At 26.9% G+C, this 15,051-nt stretch overlaps 2 protein-coding genes across 2 annotated transcripts; both read left to right on the top strand.

Annotated features, from left to right (window-relative positions):
- Positions 1-5,538: 5,538 nt before the first annotated feature.
- On the top strand, positions 5,539-8,567 carry LOC110627362 (protein DETOXIFICATION 29). Its single transcript, XM_021773643.2, has 8 exons — positions 5,539-5,967; positions 6,083-6,624; positions 7,025-7,111; positions 7,465-7,521; positions 7,605-7,843; positions 7,929-8,047; positions 8,156-8,242; positions 8,340-8,567. Exons 1-8 carry the CDS (start codon positions 5,608-5,610, stop codon positions 8,466-8,468), a joined length of 1,620 nt encoding a protein of 539 aa, XP_021629335.1. The 5' UTR covers positions 5,539-5,607; the 3' UTR covers positions 8,469-8,567.
- Positions 8,568-11,057: 2,490 nt separating this feature from the next.
- Positions 11,058-14,075, top strand: LOC110627309 (protein DETOXIFICATION 29). Its single transcript, XM_021773574.2, has 8 exons — positions 11,058-11,291; positions 11,417-11,958; positions 12,408-12,494; positions 12,911-12,967; positions 13,223-13,461; positions 13,553-13,671; positions 13,802-13,888; positions 13,986-14,075. Exons 1-8 carry the CDS (start codon positions 11,289-11,291, stop codon positions 14,073-14,075), a joined length of 1,224 nt encoding a protein of 407 aa, XP_021629266.1. The 5' UTR covers positions 11,058-11,288.
- Positions 14,076-15,051: the final 976 nt, after the last annotated feature.

Raw genomic sequence — 15,051 nt, 5'->3', positions numbered from 1 at the left:
TTTTTTTAACTCTCGGAAACACTTTTTAATTTTTAAGAATTTAATAAGAAAGTTTGACTTTTAACCTTTCATTTTCTAAATTTGTCTTAACCAAGCGTTGTTAGTTAAAATTCCTGACGAAGTGTAATTAGTCTATTTCAGTTAGTATTAGAGCGAAGTTCATTTATGGCCAGCAATCAAGAGGCGCAACTCGCTGCAATTGAGGTACCATTGGCAAAATTGAGAGAGATGACCAGACAACTAGTTCTACAATGAGATAACAACCAACCCACCACAACCGAAGGCTCCCAACCAATTCCAAATCTCGTGGTTACAAATCAGGTGCTCGCAAATTATATGGCTCCCAACAAGATTATCACAAAGATTATAAGATAAATGTAGATCTTCAAAACTTTTTTTGTTCATTGAATGTAAAATCTGTCATTGATTGGTTGGCGAAGGTTGATCGATTTTTTAAAGTTATGTACATGGTGGAAGAGGATCAAATGTTTATGATTATGACTTATAAATTAAAGAGCAGTGCAGCAGCATGGTGGAATTCTATTCAAAACGAATATTATCACCGGAGACTAGAACCTATATAAAATTGGCCATTGATGAAGCAGATGATTGAATAATGATTATTGCTTAGTGATCACGCTAAAATTTTATATAATCAATATCATGACTGTATTTAAAGGAGTCGAATGGTGAATGAATATTCAGAGGAGATTTTAAGGTTGCAGACAAGTTGTGAAAACTGTGAGAACGAAATCCTCTAAGAATTAAAGAGTTATTTGAAGAGGGGACACATTGGGGAGAGCATTATTTTTATAATAATTTTATTTTTTTAATTATAATAATTTAATTATTAAAATTTTAATATTTTTAATTTGAGTTAATTTATTTAATTAATTATTGATTAACTATAAATTTAATAGAAAGATTATATTATTTATAAAATTAAAAATTAAATGATTTACTATTAAAAATATAAAAATTAAATTATGAAATTTTACTAAATTTTAAAAATTATACCGTAAATTACTCTTATTATAAAATAATGTTAAAAATTTTATTTTAGTTTTTGGGTGGATTTTTTTATTATTTTTTCTTAAATAGTTTTTTGTTTATAATTTTTGAATTAAAATTGATTTAAAAAATCGAACAAATCAATAGTATTGAATTTAAGACTAATTTTTATTATTCTTGTAAACTATATAGTAAAATTCGCTAAATAAAAATTAGAAAAAACCCATGAAAATAATATCAAATTGATAAATCAAAGCACATTAAATTAAAATTTTAATTTATTTAGCTTGAAATTGAATGGACTCTTTGCATAACGCTAACGGAGACACAGGTCAAAAGGTCTTTATCACGTCCTCCTTTATTTATTTTTTAAATATGTTTATTTAATAGATTTTCCATTAATGATTAATTTAGTGATAGTTGAAAATGAAAAGAGGAAGTGGAAGACGTGGAATGATACACAGCGGAGATCAGGAGTGCCTTTGATAGATCCCACGGGCAATGTATTCCAGCTGGCAGACCTTGTGTTTCGTTATCGTCTCTACGCCACCCAATATAAATTTTTAAACCAACTGAAAACGATCGATATTCACCACCTTCTACCATAATAATAATTTGATAATGCTAGTGCCACGCTCATTATAATAATTTAAAATTTACTTTAATCTATTTATTATCAGATTAATTATGTGAAAAGGAGTAAGTATTCAGTCAGTTTGGTTTATAACTGAATCGAACTGAATAAATCGAAAATTAAAATTTTAGTATTTATAAAAATCAAATCGAATCGATTTTGATTAGAAAATGAATCGAACCAGTTTGATTCGATTTGACTTGATCATTTTAATTTTTAATAAATTTTTTATTTTTTATATTTTATTTTTAATATTTTAAAATTTAATTAAAATATTTTAATTTTAATATAATTTAATTTTTTCTGTATTATTAAAAATAATATATTATTATCATTGATCGATTCAATTTAATTTTTTTAATTTTTTTTTCTGATTAAAATAGAAACAAATAAAATTAAAATTTTTAAAATTAAAATTTTTAAATTTAAAAATCAAATTGAATTAAATTAAATAAAAAATTAAATTAAATTTTAAAATTAATTCGATTCGATCAATTTTTTTATTTTAAACTGAATACTGTGAGTATATTATGCTATTAATGGCGATAGCAGGTCTTAAAATTAAAGAGGGTGTAAAAAGGGTTTTTTTTTTATATAAAAATTTATTTTCATCGAAAATAAATTTAATATTATTGAATAAATTGACCAGGTTTATAATCATTAGACTTGTAAAAAGGCATTGAAAAAAAAAAAAAAAAAAAAAAAAAAAGAGGCTAAACACAAGAGGCTCAAGGACCAGAAAGTATAGAATCCCAACTAGCACAAGGTGCCACGGCAAAGACAAATTGACAATTGAAGAGCCGCTTCAAGAGAAAACAATAGTGCATCAGAATCCTTGCACAAAGACAAGGGCAAAGATCCAAGAGCCAAAAAAATAAAATAAAAAATTACTATTTAGCTTTTATAATAATAATAAATTTACTAATTAATCTTTTAATTTTAAAAATATATTAAAATATTTTAAAAATTATAATAACTAATTATTTTATTAATTTTATCTATTAAATATAAGAAAAGTTTAATTTTAAGTATAAAAATGAATTAATTTATTTTTTATAAATTAAAAGATAAATTAATGCATTTTTTTAATTATAAAATTAAATAATAAAATACTTAATATTTAAAATTAATAAAAGGCTAATTAATAGATTTTAATATTTTAAAAATATTATAATGTGTTTTTTAAAATTAAAAAATTAATTAAAATTTTTTTTATATCAATAATGAATTATCATAAAATAAAATGCCATTACTGCAGCCACGCAGTTGGATTCTCTCTGTATACAGAAGACGACGTGTACCAGAGATGTAATGTTTTTTATTTAATATTTTTAAAATTTGGATGGTGGGAAGGAGTCGTTTATTTTTTTAATAAATTTATTTAGTGTGAATTTAAATTAATTAAATTAATAAATAATGAATATTAGTTTAACTAAGAATTAAAAGACGCGAATGCTTAGGGCAAGGTCCAAGCTAGTCCCCAAAGGCAAACAGGCATTAATTTCTCATTGGAAAAAGTATTGTTAGGCATTTTGTGGTAATTCGGATTTTTTGGGCCTGTGAATGATTAGGCTTTAAGAAATTAAAATTGTAATTTTTTAATAATAAAATTTTAATCCCAAACTCTAACACTAATAATTTTAAAAAAATTATAAAAATTTAATATGATTTTTAACTAATTAATTTAAAGAGAATTATTATCAAATCGTTGAATTTTAAAAAATTTTATTAATTTATTTTTATTTAAAAATCATTTAATTAAAATATCCTGTATTTTATAAATCAAACTTTTTTGTTCTATGTTAATTTATTTATTTTAATTTTTATCATAAGAATTAAATAATATAAATATTTAAAATATAAAAATTAAATAATTAAATCCCGTTAATAATTTTTTAATAAAAGAATTAAAGGATTGAATTTTATAAAATATAATAATATTTAGTTAAGTGATTGAAATAGAGAAAAACTAGTTAATTTTATAAATAATTTAGAAACTTTATAATAATTTTTCATTGATTTACTAATATGCTATATGCATATAAAAAAAATAAAAATAATTTAATAATATAAATTATTTAATTTTTAATAAAGTTATGTAAATGAATATATACTCTCATTTCATAGTTTTTATTTATCTTAACTACAATATTATTTTAATGATAAATTTTTGATAATTTAATAATTTATATTTCAGATAAAAAATTAATAATTTATTTTAACTACAATATTTTTCCTAATTTAATCGAAATATATCATTTATAATAATTTTCCATTTTCCAAGAGAGTATTTGTATTGATATTTTTATTGTGTTGCAGAGAGTCTTGTCTGCCCCCAAAAAAGGATGGAGGACATGATGAGATCGTGAAGCATGCAGTGTCAACATCTGCAAACTCTTGTCTGTACTAATTGCTCTTTAATTTGTCACTAATTGTTTTTTTACCATGCTTCTCTCAACTAACATTCCCATGACAATCACTCTCTCAACGAACATTCCCATGGCTCAACTACACTTGAATTTTAGCTTTACCCTACACTAACTTTCTCAATAGATGCTGCTTGGATTATTCTCCTAAGTACGCATTGAATTGACAGTTGGTTTTTTTATTTTAAAAATATTTTTAATATTTTAAAAAATTTATTAATTAATTTTAATTTTTAAAAACTTTATTAAATTTAAAAAATTAATTAATAAATTTTTTAAAATTATAAAAATTAAACGGTAAAAATATTTAACGATTAAAATTTAAAAAAATTAATTAATATATCTTGTATCTCTTTGATCAATATATTTGGTGATGTAGGGGAGTTTGCATCATCTATTTACTTTACTCACCTATCAAGATAATCAAAGTTATATTTTATTACACTATAATCAAATTAGGGATTGGCAATGTGTATGTCAAATTAGGAAATTATCACTAACAAAGACTTCCACAAAAAAAATTATAAAAGGTGGGAACTTTTGGCTCAATAAGACAAATTATACTAATTTAAGAAGACTTGTAATCCGTTTTACTTTACATTTGAAACCAAATAATTTATAAAGTTTTATTGATTTTTTTGGTTTACCCCCAATTTCTTTAGTTATGGTTTATGGGTTTTTTTGTGTTCTTTAATTATGGCCGTCTTCTAGGACATGCATATGCTTTTTGATTTCTCTTTATCATCTTTGACTACTTCTACCTATGCTGTTGGTTGTTGGAGATGGTGAGAACGGTAGAGCAATCGATATGGTGGGCTTTCTCGCCGGATGGATAGATTATGGAGTATAAGTAATTTTCATTATTTCAATAACTCAAAATAATGCGGCGTTGAAAATTCTAGCGTGTAATTAATATGTTAATTACATTCAAATCAAATAATAATGTGATCGTTATAGAAAAATTTAATATAAATCAAGATGCTTGAACACTCATTTAATAAAAATTTATTAATTTTAATTTAATTATAAAATTATATTAATTTTAATTAAGATGTCATTTATCCAATAACTGCTTAAGTGTGTGTAAAAATTATATTGAGTTATTAATAATAAGATAAAAAAATTCTTAGGTGGACTTTGTCGGAGTCCACGAGATCCGACGCTTCTATTTTATAGAGAAATCCACTTAAATGAATTGAGTTAAGTAAAATATTTTCTAAATATAAATTATTTTTAAAAAAATAATCAGATACTTAATGTTCTAATAGAGATCTAGCTGAGCATAAAAAAAATAACTTTTAATTAATTACCATAAAAATAATTAATAATTATTAAAATAATTAATCATACTAATTATCTTAATAATCCAAGTTAAAATTTTTATATTTAGAAAAAAAATCATAAAATCCCCGTCTATATACAATTTTCTAAATCCAAGCACCACCGCATGGAGCTTTATATTTGGCTCCATTTCATGCAATCCTTATCTCTCTTGAAAGAGAAAGCCATCCTCTCTTTCCCTCTCCTTCACCTCACATGGAGGATTCAACAAAGCCGCTTCTCTCTCCGTCGGAGGACCAAAACCAAAACCACAGCCATCATCATGAGGATCTAGACTCTCTACTCTCACTTCCCAGATCAACAACAAGCACTATTTCCTTCGTTCCTGATGCTGATGACATCTCTCCCATCAACGGCGTTAGTGATTTCTTCAGAGAATTCTACGTTGAGTCCAAGAAACTTTGGTACTTGGCTGGCCCTGCCATCTTCACCTCCATTTGCCAGTACTCCCTTGGCGCCATTACTCAAGTTTTTTCCGGCCAAGTTGGCACCCTCGCCCTTGCTGCCGTCTCCGTGGAGAACTCTGTCATCGCCGGCTTTTCCTTCGGCGCCATGGTATAAAATTACACATATATTACTATTTATCAAATACAGCCAATATCAGCTGCTGTGTTCCTTGGTTTTCATATTCGATATTGGTTGCTGATGATCTATTATTGGTAATAAACAGCTTGGAATGGGAAGTGCACTTGAGACGCTATGTGGGCAAGCATTTGGAGCTGGGCAGCTGGATATGCTAGGGATCTATTTGCAGAGATCATGGATCATTCTCTGCACTACAGCCTCGCTTCTCTCATTGATTTATATCTTCGCCGCACAACTTTTGAAGTTGATTGGGCAAACGGAAGCCATATCTAAAACAGCTGGGGTATTCGCAATCTGGATGATACCTCAGTTATTCGCTTACGCCATGAACTTCCCCATGGCAAAGTTCTTGCAGGCTCAAAGCAAGATCATGGTTATGGCCTTGATCTCAGCTGCAGCCTTCGTTTTGCATACTTTATTCAGCTGGCTTTTGATGCTGAAACTGGGATGGGGATTGGTTGGAGCAGCAGTGGTGTTGAATGCTTCTTGGTGGTTCATTGATTTGGCTCAGTTTTTTTATATTATCAGCGGAACTTGTGGCCGAACTTGGAATGGATTTTCTTGGAAAGCTTTTCAGAACTTGTGGGGTTTTGTTCGCTTGTCTCTTGCATCTGCTGTTATGCTTTGGTAAGCTATTGCATGGGATCTTTCAATTATTATTTGATTTTGTCAGGATATTGCATGTTCAAAAATCAAAATTGAACACTTATTGGACTGGTTGTTCAGTCAAGGAAATATATACATATACTATTATAATTATTTCATATAAATTTAAGCATATAATAGCGACATCCACTCATTCTAGTGCCCTTCTTTTTCTAATTTTTTGGATAAAAACAAATTAATTTTTTTTTTCTAAATTTGAAAATACAAAAAATTTCATGTATATCGTCCCAGCCCAATTTCAGCCTCAGAATTTTCATTAATAAACTATAAATCTGAACTATTAATTAATGTTCAGCTAAAAGATTCTCTTAACTTTTTAGTAACAAAGAATTATAATTCAAATCTCTGTGCGAGTCTGCAGCTTAGAAGTTTGGTACTTTATGGCATTGATACTCTTTGCTGGATATTTAAAGAACGCAGAGGTTGCAGTGGATGCTTTGTCCATATGGTCAGTATCTCTTTTATTACTATTATTATTATTTTATTTATTTTTCTGTGCAGGATTTGCTCATCCCCTATTTATATATATATAGACATATATGTTCGAACAAAAAATATTTTATTATATTTTATAATTTATTTGATGCATTACGAATCATGTTCATTTAAGAATTTAAAAAAATTAGGTGAGTGCTCATGTAATTATTATTAATTAGATAACTTCGACTGAAATTCTAGAATACAACAAGCGTATGTATTTTTTTTTTTTTTTCAATCGGATGATATTTTTCCGACAGTCCTCGTGCAGTTGAAGTGGCAAACACCGATATATATTTTTTTAAAAAATTTGTTGAATTGCAGCATGAACATTTTGGGGTGGACGGTGATGGTAGCTCTGGGAATGAATGCAGCTATAAGGTTAGATGAAAAAAATTATAATTTATTTTCATTTAATTAAAAGACATATTTTTTTTAATATTGAAGAATATGTAATGTTGCAGTGTAAGAGTATCAAATGAATTAGGAGCAGCTCATCCAAGAACAGCAAAATTTTCACTAGTGGTTGCTGTTATATCATCCTTCATAATTGGTCTCATTCTTTCTCTCATTCTCATCCTCACAAGAAATATTTATCCTTCTCTCTTCTCCAACGATTCTCAAGTTCAAGAACTCGTAGACGAACTCACGCCACTCCTCGCTCTCTGTATCGTCATCAACAATGTTCAGCCTGTTCTCTCTGGTAAATTAAAAATTAATTAATTTTATCTACTTTTTTATTATTTTATCGACTATTTATGTATGTATATATTGTTTTTACGTTTAAGGTGTGGCCATTGGAGCGGGATGGCAAGCTGCTGTGGCTTATGTGAACATAGCTTGTTATTATGTAGTTGGGATTCCTCTTGGCCTTATATTGGGTTACAAGCTTGGTATGGGCGTTCGTGTAAGTCTTTTCTCCTTTATACTTAAGCCATTAAGTACTTAAATAAATAATAATGGGCCTGAGGAAACTATCAGAGATCTAATGGTTTATCGGTTGAGCTTTTCTTAGGGGATCTGGTATGGAATGATGTCAGGGACTGCACTACAGACTTTGGCTCTCTTCTTCATGATTTATAGAACAAACTGGAACAAAGAGGTAGACTTTTTAATTTTTTTTTAATTTTTTTTTCATTTCTGGACTATATACTATTTCATTATTTTAATGCCTAATTATTTAATTAATGTTATTGCAGGCTTCAATTGCTGGAGACAGGATAAAAAGATGGGGAGGACATGTGGATTCGGAGGAGAAGAACAGCGGAAAATTAAGCTTGTCCTCAAATCGAAGGGAAATGGATTCTGATTCTTTGGTGGAACTGTAATGATTTAGCAATAATTTCTCTGGAAAATTTACAACTGAGATAGCTTTTTATTTTTTGCTCCCCGATTATCTAGAGGTGTATAACTTATAGTCTCCGCCACTAAATTTTCTTTTTTAAAATGGAATTGAGGAGTAAAATTTGAGATCTCTTAAATTTATTCAAATACACTTACCGCAGGTTAAGCGTGTAAGACTGTAAATACACGATTGATCTTATTTTATATCGAAATTATTTTTATATTAATATTAAAATTTTTAAAACGATAATCTTAAAAAAATCAATTGCTAAATATAATCATAAACTAAAATTGGAATCTAGAGTAATTTACCCTTAATCTTGTAGTTAACTATATGCCTTAGTCTAAATAACTGAGATTATATTTAGTACATCGTAATAAAATAAAATGTAATTAAAATTTCTATTGAGATTTAATTACTTATCTTATGGCATATTAACATAATATTAAGGTTTAATATTTAAAATTTTGTAAAGGGTAAATTACATTTTAATTCTCAAATTTTAAAGTAATTAATGGATCGGTCTCTATTTTTCTAAAATCAAACACTTAAATTTTTATATAATTAATCTGTCCAAATTAAAGGTTATTTTATCCATAATTCATTAATTAATTAGTCAAAGAGAGAATGAATATTTTAAATATCTAAACTACTCTCATGAACATTTAAATTCTTTCTAATATAGATGAAAATTTTATGTTGTACAAATTATACTTTGTCTTTTAAATTTTAGTATAATTGACAGACCAGCCTTTATATTTTTAAAATTAAAATTTTGAATTTCTCTATATTTAATTCATCTAAAATTATAGTATTTCAATCCATTATAGATATTAGTTTGATTTTTTTTTTGATGAAATTACAGTTTTTTTTTAAATATTTTTTATAAAAATTTATAATCTATTTAAAAATTATTTGATACTACTTAAAAATAGCTGAAATCATAAATAATTTTTAAAAATTTTGAAATTATAAAGACCAAAATATTTTAATAAATAAAATTTAAAAAACAAAAGGCGTTAAAAATTAATTAAATGAAATATTATATATAAAAATTAATGAGAATTTAAGTATTTTTTTAAATAAAAAAAAAGAATTAAAATATTCAGAGGACGAACTGAACATAGATTATAGAAATATTTAAATGTACGATTTTAAAGATATATATAGAAATTAATTCATTAATTATATTAAAATTAAAAGATTTAAGTGTAATTTATCTATTTAAAAAAATAATAAAAATATTTCTATATTTTTAATGGTAAAAAACAGTAAAAACAAAGTGAGAGATTTTTAATTTATATGAGATTGAATTGTTCAATTTTAAAAATATAAAAATTAATATATTAATTATATTAAAATTTAAAAATTAAAATGTAATTTATTTTTTTTATAAATTTTTATTATAATTTATAATTTAAATTCATATAAATTTATGGTAGATAAGCTTTTTCTAAAAAGAAAATTATGCATAAGACACGAAAGAAGAGCATGAAAGAGGAATTAATACATACAAAATGCTCACGTAATTTAATTGATTGCTATAATATTATATTAGCTTATGCGTCTGTACTCTTACAACTAAGCTCTCATGTTTCCCTTTCTTCATTCAGTTATTGTATTAACCTTACGGATGCAAATGGTAGCGAATCTACGAAAATCACCTCACCTTAATCTTAATTCGAATAATATAATCAAATCTATTTCAAACTCTCAATAATAATTTATTAAAATAATATCATATAATTTCATTTATATTTATCTTAATTAGAATTCAAAATCATTTCATGTTCAAATGAAGCAAAATATAAAGGAAGAAAATGCACCATTGGAATGTGGTACTGGAATTAGAAGTCTAATTAGATTTTGGGATTCAGTCATATTTTGGTTAAATTGCTATAGATAATTAGATAACTAATTGAGAAAGGCATGTAAGAATAATTAATAAATAAGGTAATTAGCGTAGTTGTCCGTAGTTGTCTATATCCGATTATATTATATAAGGAATTTTTCTTTTTCCAAAAATATTAGATGATTTATGGATAAGCCAAGTGACAAATCCTAGTATAACTTAACAAAGACCCAAAAGCCAAAATAAAATAGTGCCAAAAAAAATACAAAATTCATATGCAAAATTTTATAATTTAATTTCAGGAGTATTGTTATTATTAGTAAGTTAATTTTTATATTTTGAGAAACTCATTAAAATGTTATTATTATTTTTCTATCAACGGAATTCTTTTACTGTACTTTTTTATAAATTTTAAAATTAATTTTAAACACATATAAACCATAGTTACAATTATTGGGTTATTGCAATTTAAAAATTATAACTATTTTATTCTTTTAATATAAAGATATAAATATGTGTTTGGAAATTAATAAATTCTGTAAAACGTGATTTAGGTGGGACCACGTGGGTCTATATATGTTGGGGACGGTTTCAGGCAATTCTGTCCTCACGTAGTCCTCTGTTGCAAGGAAAAAAAAAATTAGCATGGAGGATTCAAGGAACCAACACCAACTACACTCACTTGCAATATCAAAAACAAACTCTAAATCTTCAGTCCCTGATGCCCATGGCCATGATATTCCTCCGATCAACTCCATCTCTGTTTTTTTCAGAGAATTTTACAGGGAGTTCAAGAAACTCTGGTGCCTCGCCTGCCCTGCCATCTTCACCTCCATTTGCCAGTACTCCCTCGGCGCCATCACTCAAGTCTTTAGCGGACAAGTTAGCACCCTGGCCCTCGCTGCTGTCTCCATTGAGAACTCTCTCATCGCCGGGTTTTCCTTCGGAGTCATGGTATTCATAAATTATCGCTATATCTGTGCATGCATGTCCTCTGGAATTTATATATATAGATATGGATACGTTTAATTTGGGTTGCAAAGTTGGTTTAAATTAATCGCTGATGATTTTTTATACAGCTTGGTATGGGAAGTGCACTTGAAACACTGTGTGGGCAAGCATTTGGTGCTGGGCAGCTGGAAATGCTAGGAATCTATTTGCAAAGATCATGGGTCATTCTCGGCACCACAGCCTCACTTCTGTCCTTTTTGTATATCTTCGCCACTCAGATTCTGAAGCTAATCGGGCAGCAGGCAGCCATATCAAAGGCAGCAGGGATATTCTCAATCTGGATGATACCTCAGTTATTCGCTTACGCAATGAATTTCCCAATGGCGAAATTCTTGCAGGCTCAAAGGAAGATGATAGTTATGGCGGTGATATCTGCGGCGGCCTTGGTTTTGCATACATTTTTCAGCTGGCTTTTGATGCTGAAGTTGGGATGGGGGCTGGTGGGAGCAGCGGTGGTGTTAAATGCTTCGTGGTGGCTAATTGATTTGTCTCAGTTTCTGTATATTGTGAGCGGAGCTTGCAGACAATCTTGGAATGGATTCTCAAGTCAGGCCTTCAAAAACCTGTGGGGTTTTGTCAGGTTGTCTCTTTCATCTGCGGTGATGCTTTGGTAAGTTTATTTCTCCACCGATGGCCGGTTTTAGCTGAAAACGTAATTGGGCTTCATCCTTTCATTTAAAGGAAACCTCTGGTAATGGTTTTTTGAGGGTTGTGTTTGCCCAGAATTACAAGAAGGAATATGCTCATCCTTTCTGAAATTTTACTGATTTCCATGGCTAGACGTAAGCTCAATATGCTTCAAAATTATACTATGAATTTATGGAATTAAATTTATTAATAAATATTCTTTTCCCAAAAAAAAAAAAAAAAAAAGAAAAGGTTGAAAAGTTAAATAGAACTTTGATATATAATGCTAAGCTGTTTAATAATAATAAACTAATAAATTATGGTTAATTATGCAAATAATTCTTTTTCTTTTTCTTGTTTATGCAATTGGTTAAGCTTATAATTAAATTTAAATAAAAGTTTTAATAATTATAATAAAACCTGTGTGTGCAGCTTAGAAATTTGGTATTATATGGCATTAATATTGTTTGCCGGATATTTAAAGTACGCAGAGGTTTCAGTGGATGCCTTGTCCATATGGTCAGTTCTTTTTTCTTTCATTTTTTTTTCTTGAATTTTAATTTATATTGCTATATATATAATCTAAATACATAAATTTTTTATAAAATTTTTTATCTAAATCAAATTTATATTGCTATATATATAATCTAAATACATAAATTTATTGTTTAAATGGAATCTATATAAAACAAATATAAATTCATAATGTAAATAGAGTTGGTCGCTGAATTTCATATTAGTCTTTTTTTAAAATTTCCATTCAAAATGATATTTTTTAAAAGCATAAAAAGTTATATACTTTTTATTTGTATTATAATTATAATTATAGACAGATTATTTAAATTTCCTTAAAGCAGTGTATTTATTTTTATTAATGAAAAATTGATGATTTAAATTCAGTTTCTATAATTTGAGATTGAACTACTGAATTGCAGCTTGAACATTTTCGGTTGGACGGTGATGATATGTTTTGGAATCAATGCAGCCATAAGGTTTGTTATTACTTGTTCAATTTACTAATACGTGACTCTAAGTCAGAGATTCTACTCGCTTTCTGTATTTATTGTAAATTCTTTATGATAATTTAAGTAAAAACTTAAAATAAATTCTTAAAAATAAGCAGTGATGAGTTTAGCAATCAGAATTGAGCGTTTTCGAGTTCGAATTCTGATGGGATCTTATAATTGTGCCAAAAATAAAATTGCTATATAAGCAAAGACCTGGTAATATAATTTAAGTTAGTGCAGTGTAAGAGTATCGAATGAACTGGGAGCAGGTCATCCAAGAACAGCAAAATTTTCAGTGGTAGTGGCTGTTATATCATCCTTGGTTATTGGTGTAATCATTTCTGCGATTCTCCTCCTGACAAGAAACCAGTATCCATCTTTGTTTTCCAAGGATTCTCGAGTTAAAGAACTCGTTAGCGAGTTAACACCACTGCTGGCTATTTCCGTTATCATTAACAATGTTCAGCCTGTTCTCTGTGGTAATTAATTAATTAATTTCATCATTGAATTCAATAAATAATTCTTTTTATTATTTTTTAATATATATATATATATTTTTATGTGTTTAAGGTGTGGCCATTGGAGCAGGATGGCAAGCTATTATTGCATATGTAAACATAGTCTGTTACTACGTGTTTGGTGTTCCTTTGGGTCTTGCATTAGGTTACAAACTTGATATGGGCGTTCGTGTAAGTGTTTTCTCTTTTCTTACTTTTTTTTTTCAATGGGAGAAAATAATATATATTTAAAAAATATATATTTTTTGGAATAAACCAATAATACTAAATCTGATTATTTTTGTTATTTGGGAAATTGTAGGGAATTTGGTATGGAATGATGTCAGGGAGTGTGGTACAGGCTCTTGTGCTTTCCTTCATTATTTATAGAACAAATTGGAACAAAGAGGTAACTTCTACATTTTATAATTTGAAGCTTTGTTAGTATATATACAATTAAACAAAATAATTATATTTAAATTTTTATTTGAAATTAATTAATGCAGGCTTCTGTTGCTGAAGATAGGATAAAGAAATGGGGAGGAGGACAGATAAGTTCCAAAGAGAACAATATTGGGACTGTAACTTTTGCCTAGAAGTGTCGAGGAAAATGCACAAATTTTAGAAATTTAAAAATCATATAAAGATTAAAGAGGAAATTTTAGAATATTATTATGTTGGGATAATTAAATGTAATAACTTTTTTTTTTTTTTTTTTTGAAATAACAAGAAAACTTCATTAATTCAAAGAGAACAAAGAAACAATATGAGGAGAAGAGATATCAATCCAAACTCCTTGACCTGACTCAGAATGAGCCGATGTTGTTAGAACATGAGCGACATCATTCGCAGATCTATGAACAAAAACACACTTTGCTTCCTCATAACTAGATAGAAGCAGTTTACAATCTTGAACCAAAAGGCCAAAAGACGATAAATCATCAAATGTAATAACTTTTAAATTTTATCTTTTTAAATTATTAATTATTTACTACTATTTATTTATTTAAGCGGTTAGTCATATATGAAATAATTAAATTTCTCTATTTAATTAATTATATAATTTTAAATAACAACTATTTTAAGAGCTAAACGGATAAGAAAATCGAAAAAATTAAATTATTTGAATTTGATAATTTAATTTAATTTATATTAATAATATTTGAATTCATCGAATCCGATTACTTCAATTTGTTCCAAAGCTAATGATTATTATTAGAATAAAATCTAAAACCATTTAGTTTTATATATTTTAATTAATAATTTATATAAAAAATATTTTTTATTAATAATTTTTATTTAAAAAATTCAATATTTTTTAAAAATATTTAAATTTTAATTTTTAAATAAAAAAATATATAAATATTATTATAAAATATATATTTTTATATTAAATTAATTATTTATATAAACAAATTCAATAGATATTCTATATATAAAATTTGAATTCAATCCGAATTCAAAATGAATATTATTTTTTAAATTTAAATTTATTTTAAATCTAATTATAATTATCTAAATCCATTCTATTATAATTTTATCGGATCGGTTATTTAAAATTATTTATTTGCT

The sequence above is a fragment of the Manihot esculenta genome, chromosome 12 (genome assembly GCF_001659605.2).
Source record: "Manihot esculenta cultivar AM560-2 chromosome 12, M.esculenta_v8, whole genome shotgun sequence".
Classification (NCBI taxonomy): Eukaryota; Viridiplantae; Streptophyta; class Magnoliopsida; order Malpighiales; family Euphorbiaceae; genus Manihot; species Manihot esculenta.
The sequence above is the reverse complement of the archived record's forward strand: the minus strand, read 5'-3'. Positions and strand labels throughout refer to the sequence as shown.